The 13,144-nt window shown below is 39.1% G+C and overlaps 1 protein-coding gene across 1 annotated transcript in view; it reads right to left on the bottom strand.

Annotated features, from left to right (window-relative positions):
- Positions 1-5,875, bottom strand: part of LOC125269394 (galectin-9-like) — a 13,354-nt gene extending 7,479 nt beyond the window's left edge. Inside the window, exon 1 of the mRNA XM_048192348.1 lies at positions 5,840-5,875. Within this exon, the coding sequence (XP_048048305.1) occupies positions 5,840-5,875 (36 nt within the window). The remainder of the gene's footprint in view (positions 1-5,839) is intronic.
- Between the last annotated feature and the right edge of the window lie 7,269 nt (positions 5,876-13,144).

The raw sequence follows: 13,144 nt of genomic DNA, 5'->3' as shown, positions 1-13,144 counted from the left end.
GTATATGCTGTCCTTTTTCATACTATTACAGCAGTATGCAAAGAGACAAAATAAAATATTCTGGAGGATAGAAAGCAGGTGCTGAAAAGAGTTCTTGCCATAGATATTTTTGTTATAACATGTTATATTACAATACCAAGCGTTATGTAATTCTCATGATGTCTGAAAATAAAACATGAAAGAAAAATTGACAGTTTTATGTTTTTGACCTCCCTGAGCTGTTGTTTGTGCCCCAATCTTATGCACCAAAAGCATGCTTTTGCAGTGTGTTTTTATATTTGAATTAACCCTAATTATCAAACTAATAATGTAATAATATGTTGTCAGTGGCCTACAGATGAACTGGCCTGATTAGCTGCTTCAGATGTGTTTGAGTAAGAGTTGAGAATAAACTCTTAAGCACAGTGAGGCTGTAAAACTCTCTCTCTCACTTTCACTCACACACACACACACACACACACACACAGAGGGAGGGGGGTAGGGGGACTGAGACCCTACGTCTAAGAGAGCTTATGTGTGTGCGTAAGAATGTTTGAAAAATCCACATTTAAACCAAAATATCTGACTTCCTGTTGTTCAGAGCTAATGACTGTAAATGAGAAAGTTGTCCAGTTTAATGAGAACAATAAGAGTTTGAGTACAGAGTTTGGTGACTGTAGGAAAAACTAACCCCCCCACTTTTGTCAAAAGGTGGCGCTACTGAGCCCTTCCACCACGCCCATTTCTATGGCTTTGTCCATGTCTACTGGTTGACAATATTGATGTGTGTATCGAGTTTCATGCAATTTGAAGCATGTTAAGAGCCTCAAAAACACTCAAGAATATTATTACAGTTTGACCTGTTGCCATGGCAACAATATTTCAAATATCAAAAATCCTGTCATAGGTCTACATCTGCTGTGTATTGACATTACACTGATGAAGTTTGAAGCAAATCAGGTAAAAATAGGAGCGTGATCTCAAAGCATTTCAAAAAGTGATACACTTCCTGCTGCCAGTTGGTGGCGCTATAACTTTGACTCACAATAGTCACATCCATGTGATCGGACTACTACAACCAACACACTCGTGAAGTTTCATAAAGATCAATATATGTATACAGACGTTATAACACATTTCCTGTTTCCTTTTTTCAAACAACCCGTAATAACTGACTTCCTGTTGAGGTGACGTATAACTTAGAGTACGAAAGTTGTTCGGCCCAATGAGGTCTATATGTGTACCGAGTTTCATACTAATACGTGCAAGCGTGTTTAATATATGGACCAAATTTTCAGACTTTTTTCAAGGGGGCGCTGTCGAGCCCCCCTGCCACGCCCGGTACCAGCCTCTGCGGCGTCCTAATGGCCGCAGATTCCAATGTGTGTGCAAATTTTCAGGAGTTTTTGAGCATGTTAAGGCCCCCAAAAAGCCCTGGAAGACGGAAAAAAAAAAAAAAAAAAAAAAAATAATAATAATCCTTAGAAGAACAAGAGGGCCCTGCGCGCTAATTCGCTTGGGCCCTAATAATAATAATAATAATAATAATAATAATAATAATAATCCTAAAGAAAACAATAGGGCCTTCAGCCCCTTGGGCTTTGGCCCTAATAATCCTAAAGAAAACAATAGGGCCTTCAGCCCCTTACAGGGCTTTGGCACTAATAATAATAATCCTTAGAAGAACAAGAGGGCCCTTCGCCATTTCATTGGCTTGTGTGTGTATATATATACACACACACACACACAAAGAAATAAAAAATCATAAAATGTGTCCACATTCAAATGTACCGTCTATTCCTGTTTCCATTGACACCGCGAACCATGCAGCTTCTTTTTTTATTTGATTTTTATAATCTTTTAATGATGTATTATACAAGATAGGACTCTGCCCTACAGCTAAAATTAGCGCTTCCTCCATTTTTGAATTTCTGTAGAGAGGTCACGTAGTGACGTATCGACCTTCTACTGGTCGCACGTCTTCATGTGATGCAGATTCGCAGGTTCACCAAATTTCAACTTTGGAACGCAGCGAAGAGCTTGCGTTTCCGGTCTGACGCATTCGCATGCGTTTGAATGGAAGTCAATGGAACGAAAAGTGCAGTGTGACCGCCCCTTCACTGTGCTTCAGAGTTTATTCCCAACCCTTGATCAAACACATCTGAAGCAGCTAATCAGGCCAGTTCATTTGTAGACCACTGACAACATAGCATTACATTATTAGTTTGATAATTAGGTTAATTCAAATATAAAAACACACTGCAAAAGATAACTTCACACTCATTTGAAATTGAACTATGACACTATATCACTATTGGTACAGGACTAGTTTTCAAAATGTTCGAGTTACAATTATTATTTTTACAATTAAAATTATCTTTAAAATAAATTATTTATTGAAAAAATTCAAATTATTAAAATAAAATCTTTAAGTAAATTTCACAAGATTATAAAAGTGGCTGTTTAAAATAAACTTGCATAAGTGAGTAGAAAAATCTAGACATGTACCTTACTATTACCTGAGACTGACATTAAAATTGTCTTTGCAGGTTCTGTGATTTGGCTTTATTTATTATTTTTTTCATTTTATTTTTTATCTCATACCACACATATTAAAATTAAATGAAATCATGCTTTTGGTGCATAAGATTGGTGCACAAACAACAGCTCAGGGAGGTCAAAAAACATGAAGAGATGTGTGAGGATTATTGACCTTGTTCCTGACTAGCCTACTGGGTTTCGAATTATGGGTTCCACTTCCGGTTTGGGGATCTTCCATTCAAAAAGACTGAAACTTATCGTTTCAAATCATAAGGTTGCCCTACAAATAAAGCTTATCTGTCAGCTTGATAATTTTTCTTTCATGTTTTATTTTCAAACATCATGAGAATTACGTAACGCTTGGTATTGTAACATAACATGTTATAACAAGAATATCTGTGGCAAGAGCTCTTTTCAGCAGCTGCTTTCTATCCTCCTGATTATTTTATTTTGTCTCTTTGCATCCTAATGCAAATAATACTGTAATAGTATGAAAAAGGACAACATATGCTGCACATTTGTGGTCTGTTCTCTCTATATAATTTACAATATATCCCATTAATAATTCACTGGAATGCACGAAGAATCTCTCGTTTTCTCCTCAAAGCCTCACGTCTCTTTCCAGGTTTGTTTCACAGGTAAATACAATTTATTAAAATGGAAATCACTTTGAATTAGTATCATGCAATGCTAAAGTTCATGAACATTTTTATTAAGGCAACGTATTACATAATGCATATATATCACTATAGTATATGTTCAATCCCGTCCGTTATTGCTGTGGAAAGAAATCACACTTTTTCATGGCCTGTTGAAAGTACCTTGTTGATGCTTTTACACTTTTAAATGTCCTTTTAATGTTCGTTGGTTGAAGGGTGAGTAGAATAATGTCATCTCATTGTACCCAGTTTAAAAATAAAACGCATTACTACATTCATAGAGTCTATCACTGACTGTTTACAGCTTAACGGAAATTACTCCCATAATTCGCACAAAGTGTCATGGGGTGTTGGAATAAGGTGAATACAACATCAGCAATCACAGACATTCGCATTAAGGCTGGATTAGATTTCTCAGAGCACTGTGGAGTTTTCACAAATAACAGTATGTAATTTGCTCTAGAATTTTTATAGGGGTTGTCTGAGAAAAAACAGACATGGCAGATTAGGATGATATTCTGCACTCATTTGAAATTGACATAACATTCTATGACATGAAAGTCATCTCAATTTAAACGATCTCATGGATGTGGCTGTTGTGGTTTATGATCATAGGAGCATCAGCTGCTGCAGTAAATATGGTGTGAAATTGACATAGTCCTTTTATGTTTAACTGTTTTAAATGCCCATTTCCCGCCATGCACAGTTGCCCTGAAGCCACCGGGCTTTGGCCCGTCATCGTTGCTCGCAGCTATATATATATTTTTTTCCATCTTCCGGGGCTTTTTGGGGACCTTAACATGCTCAAAAACTCTTGAAAATTGGCACACACATTGGAATCCGTGGCCATCAGGGCCGGGCAGAAGCTGGTACCTGGGCGTGGCAGGGGGGCTCAATGGCGCCCCCTTGAACAAAGTCTGAAAATTTGGTCTATGTATTAAACACACTTGCACGTATTAGTATGAAACTCGGTACATATATAGACCTCATCGGGCCAGACAACTTTCATGCTCTAAGTTAACTGCCACCCCAACAGGAAGTTGGCTATTACGTGTTGTTTGAAAAACGCATGCTCTGGAATTTGATATACTCCTCCTAGGTGATTATTCTGATCACCACCAAACTCGGTCAGCCTGAAGTCAAGACACTAATGATGAAAAATTGCAAGCAGATTTTTGATATCTCAAATGGTTTGGCCATGGCAAGGCAACGAATTTATGGTGAGAAAAGGGAAACGGGAAATGTGTTACTTTAAACATGTTTTTGAGATCAACATCTTATTTTTACTTGATTTTCTTCAAACTTCTTTTGAATAATGTCAAAACATGGCAGATGTAGACCTTTGAAAAGAATTGTGATATCTCAAACACAATTACCTTGGCAACGCATGAAACTTTAGTATTAATTTTGGATGCTTTTGAGACTCTTAGCATGCTTCAAATTGTTTGAAACTCCATACACACATCAGGATTCTTAGCCAGTAGACATGGGCAAAGCCTTAGAAACAGGCAGGGAGGAGGGGCTTAATAGCACCACCTTATATTGCAGTAAATGTAGAGTGAATTTGACATAGTCCTTCGATGTTTAAACGTTTCACAGTTGCCCCAGAAGCCACCGGGGTGGCGGTGCCACCGGCTTGGGCCCGCCATCGCTGCTCGCAGCTATATTTATTATTACGGCCCAAGCCAATGTAATGGCGAAGGGCCCTTTTGTTTTTCTAAGGAGAATTTTTTTTTTCCGTCATCCGGGGCTTTTTGGGGGCCTTAACATGCTCAAAAAGTCTTGAACATTGGCACACACACATTGGAATCTGCGGCCATTAGGATGCCACAAAAGATGGGACCCGGGCGTGGCAGGGGGGCTCGACAGCGCCCCCTTGAACAGGGTCCGAAAACTTGGTCCATATATCAAACATGCTTGCATGTATTAGTATGAAACTCGGTACACATATAGACCTCATCGGGCTGAACATCTTTCATGCTCTAAGTCAGTGGTTCTCAAACTTTTTTCCCAGTGGGCCGCACAATGGTCCAAGTGCAAGTCTCACGGTCCGCATATAATTTACATATGACGTCACCAATGCAAACCAATCAGATTTAATGTTATGGTAGTAGCAGATAATACTATTATTATACCAAGATGTTGCACACAATAAATTACAAATAAAAACGAACTTACTGACATTAGCTTTACAATAATAATCAGTAATGCTCAATGAACACACAAACTGTATATACATCAGTTTAAGTTGCTATTTAATTCTGTATGACTCTTCAACAGCATCGCAATAGTCACCAAACAATCACACAAACGCCTTAATAAGCAAATGTTACTCAGCTCTTTTTACAAACAACACTGAGCGCACTGTAGGCTAATTACAATCTCTGACGACATCAAGCATTCTGTCATGTCGCAATCCCTCGCGCAGCATCGGATCCACGAGCGCGCAGAGTTGGGCTCATTGCAGCCGCGGGTGCGCTGATGCGGTTATTTTTACTGATTTAAAATACATCAAGCAAACACATCGAATTCACAGTTCAGTCTTTTGAAATTGTAGGTTTTGCTTGTCAAGTAGGCCTACTTTACTACAGAGCAAACAGGAAGGCTGCCCATCTCGCTCATTAGGCCTAACAGCAAAATGATTCTTCCATTCTTCTTACCTTTACTGCTGATGCTGCGACTCTTCTTGTTTGCATGCTGCGACTCTTCTTGTTTGCTTGTCTTCCACATTTAGCTGTTCTCCTTTAATAACAAATTTGACCATTTTGAGGCTTAAATTTACAAAATTAATGGCTACTGTTTGAATTCTTCCTAAGCGCGCACTTGTGGTTGTTTCGTTAACTGAGTGATTGCGTCATTAGCCTACATTGCCTGATGTCTGAAAATAATAAATGCTCACCAAAATTATTTATATGACAAGCATTATAGTTCATTTATATTTATTTAATTCACTTTAATTTAAATTTTAAAACAAAAATAAATTGTATGCTATTTTTATTATTATTATTATTATTATTATTATTGTGGTTGGCATATCGCGGGCCGCATTTACATTTGTGACGGACCGCAGGTTGAGAACCACTGCTCCACACCCATTCAAACGCTGCGTCGTGCGACTTGTGTCCAATTACATCAAAAGTATATGCTCACTGGGTGTCATGGCAACTGAATCACGGAGGAAAACTTTAAATATCTCGCCTTCGCTTTAATTTCGGACCATCTCCAAAAAGACATAAAACACTAAACAATGATTTTGACATGCGTTTATCAAAGTAGGAAATCCAGATTTTTAATCCCTTACACACAATTACTGCTGTTGAAATACGAAATGGAGGTGGGTCCGGATTGAATTCCCTCCGGGTCCGGATTCGGACCGGAGTCCGGACTTTGAGAAGTGCTGCTCTAAGTTATATGCCAGCTCAACAGGAAGTCGGCTATTATGGGTTGTTTGAAAAACGCACGCTCTGGAATTTGATATACTCCTCCTAGGCGATTAAGACATTGAGGATCTAAAATTGCCAGCGGATTTTTGATATCTCGAACGGTTTGGTCGTGGCGAGGCAACAAATTTATGGCAATAAAAGGGAAACAGGAAATGTGTTATAACCTCTGCATACATTGATTGATGTTTATGAAACTTCAGCGGTGTGCTCATTGTAGGAAGCCGATCACATGGATGTGACTATTGTGAGTCAAAGTTATAGCGCCATCAACTGGCAGCAGGAAGTATGTTACTTTCAAAATGCTTTAAGATCACCCTCAAATTTTTACCCAAGTTGCTTCAAACTTTATTAGAATAATGTCAAGACATAACAAATGAAGACCTGTAAAAAGATTTTTAATATTTGTCAAACACTGTTGCCATAGCAACAGATCAAACTTCAATATTTGTTTTGGATGGTTTTGAGACACTTAGCATGCTTCAAATTGCATGAAACTCGAGACATGGGCAAAGCCTCAGAAACGGGCAGGAAGGAGGGCCTCTATAGCGCCACCTTTTGAAAAAAGTGTCGGGTTAGTTTAACCTACAGTCACCAAACTCGGTACACTTATTGTTCTCATTAAACTGGACAACTTTCTCATTTACAGTCATTAGCTCTGACCAACAGGAAGTCAGATATTTTGGTTTAAATGTGGATTTTTCAAACATTCTTACGCACACACTTAAGCTCTCTTAGACGTAGGGTCTCAGTCCCCCTACCCCCTCCCTCTGTGTGTGTGTGTGTGTGTGTGTGTGTGTGTGTGTGTGTGTGTGTGTGTGTGTGTGTGTGTGTGTGAGTGAAAGTGAGAGACAGAGAGAGACAGAGAGACAGAGAGAGTTTTACAGCCTTGATCAGTTATTTAACCCTTTTATTGCAGACTCACTGTGCTTAAGAGTTTATTCCCAACCCTTACTCAAACACATCTGAAGCAGCTAATCAGGCCAGTTCATTTGTAGGCCACTGACAACATATTATTACATTATTAGTTTGATAATTAGGGTTAATTCAAATATAAAAACACAGTGCAAAAGCATACTTTTGGTGCATAAGATTGGGGCACAAACAACAGCTCAGGGAGGTCAAAAACATGAAGTGTGAGGATTATTGACTAGCCTTATTCCTGACTAGCCTACTGCGTTTCAAATTACGGGTTCCACTTCCGGTTTGGTGAACTTCCATTCAAAAAAACTGAAACTTATTGTTTCAAATCATATGGTTGCCCTACAATTAAAGCTTATCTGTCAGCTTGACTGAATCAGCTGTCAATTTCTTTCATGTTTTATTTTCAGACATCATGAGAATGACATAACGCTTGGTATTGTAATATGTTATAACAAAAATATCTATGGCAAGAGCTCTTTTCAGCAGCTGCTTTTTATCCTCCAGAATATTTTATTTTGTCTCTTTGCATACTGCTGTAATAGTATGAAAAAGGACAGCATATACTGTACATTTGTGGTCTGTTCTCTCTATATAATTTACAATACATCCCATTAATAATTCACTGAAATGCACAAAGAATCTCCTCAAAGCCTCACGTCTCTTTCCAGGTTTGTTTCACAGGTAAATACAATTTATTAAAATGGAAATCACTTTGAAATAGTATCACACAATGCTGAAGTTCATGACCTTTTTTATTAAGGCAATGTATTACATAATGCATGTACATATCACTATAGCATATGTTCAACCCATCCGTTATTGCTGTGGAAAAAATCACACCTTTACATGGCTTGTTGAAATTACGTTGTTGATGCTTTCACACTTTTAAATGTCCATTTATTGTTCATTGGTTGAAGGGTGAGTAGAATAATGTCATCTTATTGTACCCAGTTTAAAAAGATCATAGTGTCTATCACTGACTGTTTACAGTTTAACGGAAATTACTCCCATAATTCGTGCAAAGCGTCGTGGGGCGTTGGAATAAGGTGGATACAACATCAGCAATCACAGACATTCGCATTAAGGCTAAATTAGATTTCTCAGAGCACGGTGGAGTTTGCACAAATAACAGTATGTAATTTGCTCTAGAATTTTACTAGGGTTTGTCTGAGAAAAAACACAGACATGGCAGATTAGGATGATATTTTGCACTCATTGTTTGATTTAAATTAAATTACGATTGTATGTTTAGTAATTGAACCTGGATGAACTCAAAATGAAGGTACTATACTTCAGATCAGTAAAAAGATAAGAAAACTGTTAGTCTTTGTTTTTTTTTTTAAGTTCGAATGACAAAATAGCTGTGTTAGGCACTGATTAAAGTGGATTGATTCTATGTTTTCATTGTATGAGTTTTAATGAACTTTAAAACTTGGAAATAAAACTGCATTGTTTAGGGTACAATGCAATATTTTGTGTGTAGTTATTTATTTGTAAATATTATGATATAATCAATGTTAAAATAATAGTTTGGTATAACAGAACATTTACTTATAGTGCACAGCCTAATTATGGTTTGAAAGAAATATGTGTATAAATTTAATAAGGTAGTAGCAGTAGGAGTAAAAAAAAAAATCATGTATTTGTCGTCTTAAAGGAGGCAAGCTGACAGGGAAATATATGTACGAAAATATTTGTTATTCTAAAACTTGATCTATAGTGGACAATTGTAGTGTAATAGCAGTCTTCTGGTAGTTGAAATGGTTAAAAGTTAATAATATGCTGTTTGGACCAAAAACACTAAAAACATGGCTGAAGTTTGAAGTAAAAGCTGCTGCAGTAAATGTGGTGTGATATTGACATAGTACTTTTATGTTTAACCGTTTTAAATGCCCATTGCCCGCTGTGCACAGTTGACCTGAAGCCACCGGGGTGGCGGTGCCACCGGGCTTTGGCCCGTCATCGCTGCTCGCAGCTATATTTATTATTTTTTTTTTCTACGTTTTTGGGGTTTTTGGGGCCCTTAACATACTCAAAAACTCTTGAAATTTTGCACACGGGTCAGAACCCGCGGCCATTACAGCCGGAGAAAAGCTGGTACCCGGGCGTGGCAGAGGGGCTCGACAGCGCCCCCTTGAATTGGGTCAGAAAACAAGGTCTATATATCAAACACGCTTGCACATACAAGTATAAAACTCGGTACACATGTAGACTTTATCGGGCCGAACAACTTTTGTACTCTAAGTTATACGTCACCTCAACAGGAAGTCAGCTATTATGGGTTGTTTGAAAAATGCATGCTCTGGAATTTGATATACTCCTCCTAGACGATTAATCCGATCACCACCAAACTCGGTCAGCATGAAGTCAAGACATTGATGATTAATAATTGCCAGCGGATTTTTGATATCTCGAACGGTTTGGCCGTGGCGAGGCAACGAATTTATGGTGAGAAAAAGGAAACAGGAAATGTGTTATAACGTCTGCATACATATATTGATCTTTATGAAACTTCACGAGTGTGTTGGTTGTAGTAGTCCGATCACATGGATGTGACTATTGTGAGTCAAAGTTATAGCGCCACCAACTGGCAGCAGGAAGTGTATCACTTTTTGAAATGCTTTGAGATCACCCTCCTATTTTTACCTGATTTGCTTCAAACTTCATCAGTGTAATGTCAATACACAGCAGATGTAGACCTATGACAGGATTTTTGATATTTGAAATATTGTTGCCATGGCAACAGGTCAAACTGTAATAATATTCTTGAGTGTTTTTGAGGCTCTTAACATGCTTCAAATTGCATGAAACTCGATACACACATCAATATTGTCAACCAGTAGACATGGACAAAGCCATAGAAATGGGCGTGGTGGAGGGGCTCAGTAGCGCCACCTTTTGACAAAAGTGGGGGGGTTAGTTTTTCCTACAGTCACCAAACTCTGTACACATATTATTCTCATCAAGCCGGACAATTTTCTAATTTACATTCATTAGCTCCGACCAACAGGAAGTCGGCTATTTTTGTTTGAATGTTAATTTTTTGAAAAAACAGGCTATGAATTTTATACTACTACTCCTACAGGGTTTATCCAATTTACACCAAGCTTTTTTTAACTTGTTGCTAACACATTGAAGTTGTTTAATTGCAAACGGATTTTGGATATCTCAAACGGTTTGGCCGTGGCGAGGCAACAAATTTATGGCAAGAAAAGGGAAACAAAGTGTTATAACTTCTGCATACATTAATTGATTTTGATGAAACTTCGGCTTAGTCTTCGTTGTACAAGGCTGATCACATTGATGTGACTATTGTGATTCAAAGTCATAGCGCCACCAACTGGAAGCAGAAAATGTGTCACTTTCAGCACACATTGAGATCACCCTCTTATTTTTACCATGACTTGCTTCAAAATTCATCAGAATAATGTTAAAACTTGGCACATGTAATCCTTTGAAAATGGGCAGGGAGGAGGGGCTCTATAGCGGCACCTTGTAGTGCAGTAAATGTGGAGTGAATTTGACATAGTCCTTTGATGTTTAACCGTTTTAAATGCCTATTGCCCGCTGTGCACAGTTGCCCTGAAGCCACCGGGGTGGCGGTGCCACCGGCTTGGGCCCGCCATCGCTGCTCGCAGCTATATATATATTTTTTTTTTTTCCGACTATTCGGGCATTTTTGGGGCCCTTACCATGCTCGAAAACTCTTGAAAATTTGCACACACATTGGAATCCGCGGCCAACAGGGCCGGGCAGAAGCTGGTACCCGGGCGTGGCAGGGGGGCTCGACAGCGCCCCCTTGAATGGGGTCCGAAAACATGGTCCATATATCAAACACGCTTGCACATACAAATATAAAACTCGGTACACATATAGACCTCATCGGGCCAAACAACTTTCGTACTCTAAGTTAAACGCCACCTCAACAGGAAGTCAGTTATTACGGGTTGTTTGAAAAAACGCATGCTCTGGAATTTGATATACTCCTCCTAGGAGATTATTCCGATCACCACCAAACTTGGTCAGCATGAAGTCAAGACATTGATGATGAAAAATTGCCAGCGGATTTTTGATATCTCTAACGGTTTGGCCATGGCGAAGCAACGAATTAATAGCAAGAAAAGGGAAACAAAGTGTTATAACTTCTGCATACATTAATTGATTTTGATGAATCTTCGGCTGTGTCTTCGTTCTACAAGGCTGATCACATAGATGTGACTATTGTGAGTCAAAGTTATAGCGCCACCAACTGGCAGCAGGAAATGTGTTACTTTCAGCATGCTTTGAGATCACCATCTTATGTTTACCCTATTTGCTTCAAACTTCATTTAAATAATGTCAAAACATGTCAGATGTAGACCTTTGAAAAGAATTGTGATATCTCAAACACAGTTGCCTTGGCAACGCATCAAACTTTTATATTGGTTTTGAATGCTTTTGAGACTCTTAGCATGCTTCAAATTGTTTGAAACTCCACACACACATCAGGATTGTTAGCCAGTAGACATGGGCAAAGCCTTAGAAACGGGTAGGGATGAGGGGCTCTATAGCGCTACCTTGTAGTGCAGTAAATGTGGAGTGAATTTGACAGTCCTTTTATGCTTAACTGTTTTAAATGCCCATTGCCCGCCATGCACAGTTGCCCTGAAGCCACAGGGGTGGTGGTGCCACCGGGCTTTGGCCCGTCATTGCTGCTCGCAGCTATATTTAGGGCCAAAGCCCAAGGGGCTGAAGGCCCTATTGTTTTCTTTAGGATTATTATTATTATTTTTTTTCCGACTATTCGGGCATTTTTGGGGCCCTTACCATGCTCGAAAACTCTTGAAAATTGGCACACACATTGGAATCCGCGGCCAACAGGGCCGGGCAGAAGCTGGTACCCGGGCGTGGCAGGGGGGCTCGACAGCGCCCCCTTGAACAGGGTCCAAAATTTTGGTCTATATATCAAACACGCTTGCACATATTAGTATGAAACTCGGTACACATATAGACCTCATCGGGCCGAACAACTTTCATGCTGTAAGTTCTACACTACCCCAACAGGAAGTCAGCTATTATGGGTTGTTTGAAAAATGCATGCTCTGGAATTTGATATACTCCTCCTAGGCGATTATTCCGATCACCACCAAACTCGGTCAGCATGAAGTCAAGACATTGATGATGAAAAATTGCCAGCGGACTTTTGATATCTCGAACGGTTTGGCCGTGGCAAGGCAACGAATTTATGGCGAGTAAAGGGAAACAGGAAATGTGTTATAATGTCTGCATACATTGATTGATGTTAATGAAACTTCTGCAGTGTGTTCGTTATAGAAGTCTGATCACATGGATGTAGGGTTGCCACCTGTCCCGGTTTTACCGGGATTGTCCTTCTTTTTAATAACCTGTCCCGGGAAATGGAGCTCTAGCGCAAGTTCTGCTGGGAAGACTCAACTGTTACGTCACTTATTAATTCAGATCTAACCAATCATTATCTAACACTTGGAGTATAAAAGATTGGTACTTACACTTGTCTGAGTTCGCAGATGCTGATGCAAACTTTCACGTCGGTGCGGGATATAGCTCGTTTAAAATCCAGCCTGTCTCGTAGTTATCCATTAA

Source organism: Megalobrama amblycephala, linkage group LG5 (genome assembly GCF_018812025.1).
Source record: "Megalobrama amblycephala isolate DHTTF-2021 linkage group LG5, ASM1881202v1, whole genome shotgun sequence".
NCBI classification, from domain to species: Eukaryota; Metazoa; Chordata; class Actinopteri; order Cypriniformes; family Xenocyprididae; genus Megalobrama; species Megalobrama amblycephala.
This window is presented reverse-complemented; position numbering and strand designations above follow the sequence as displayed.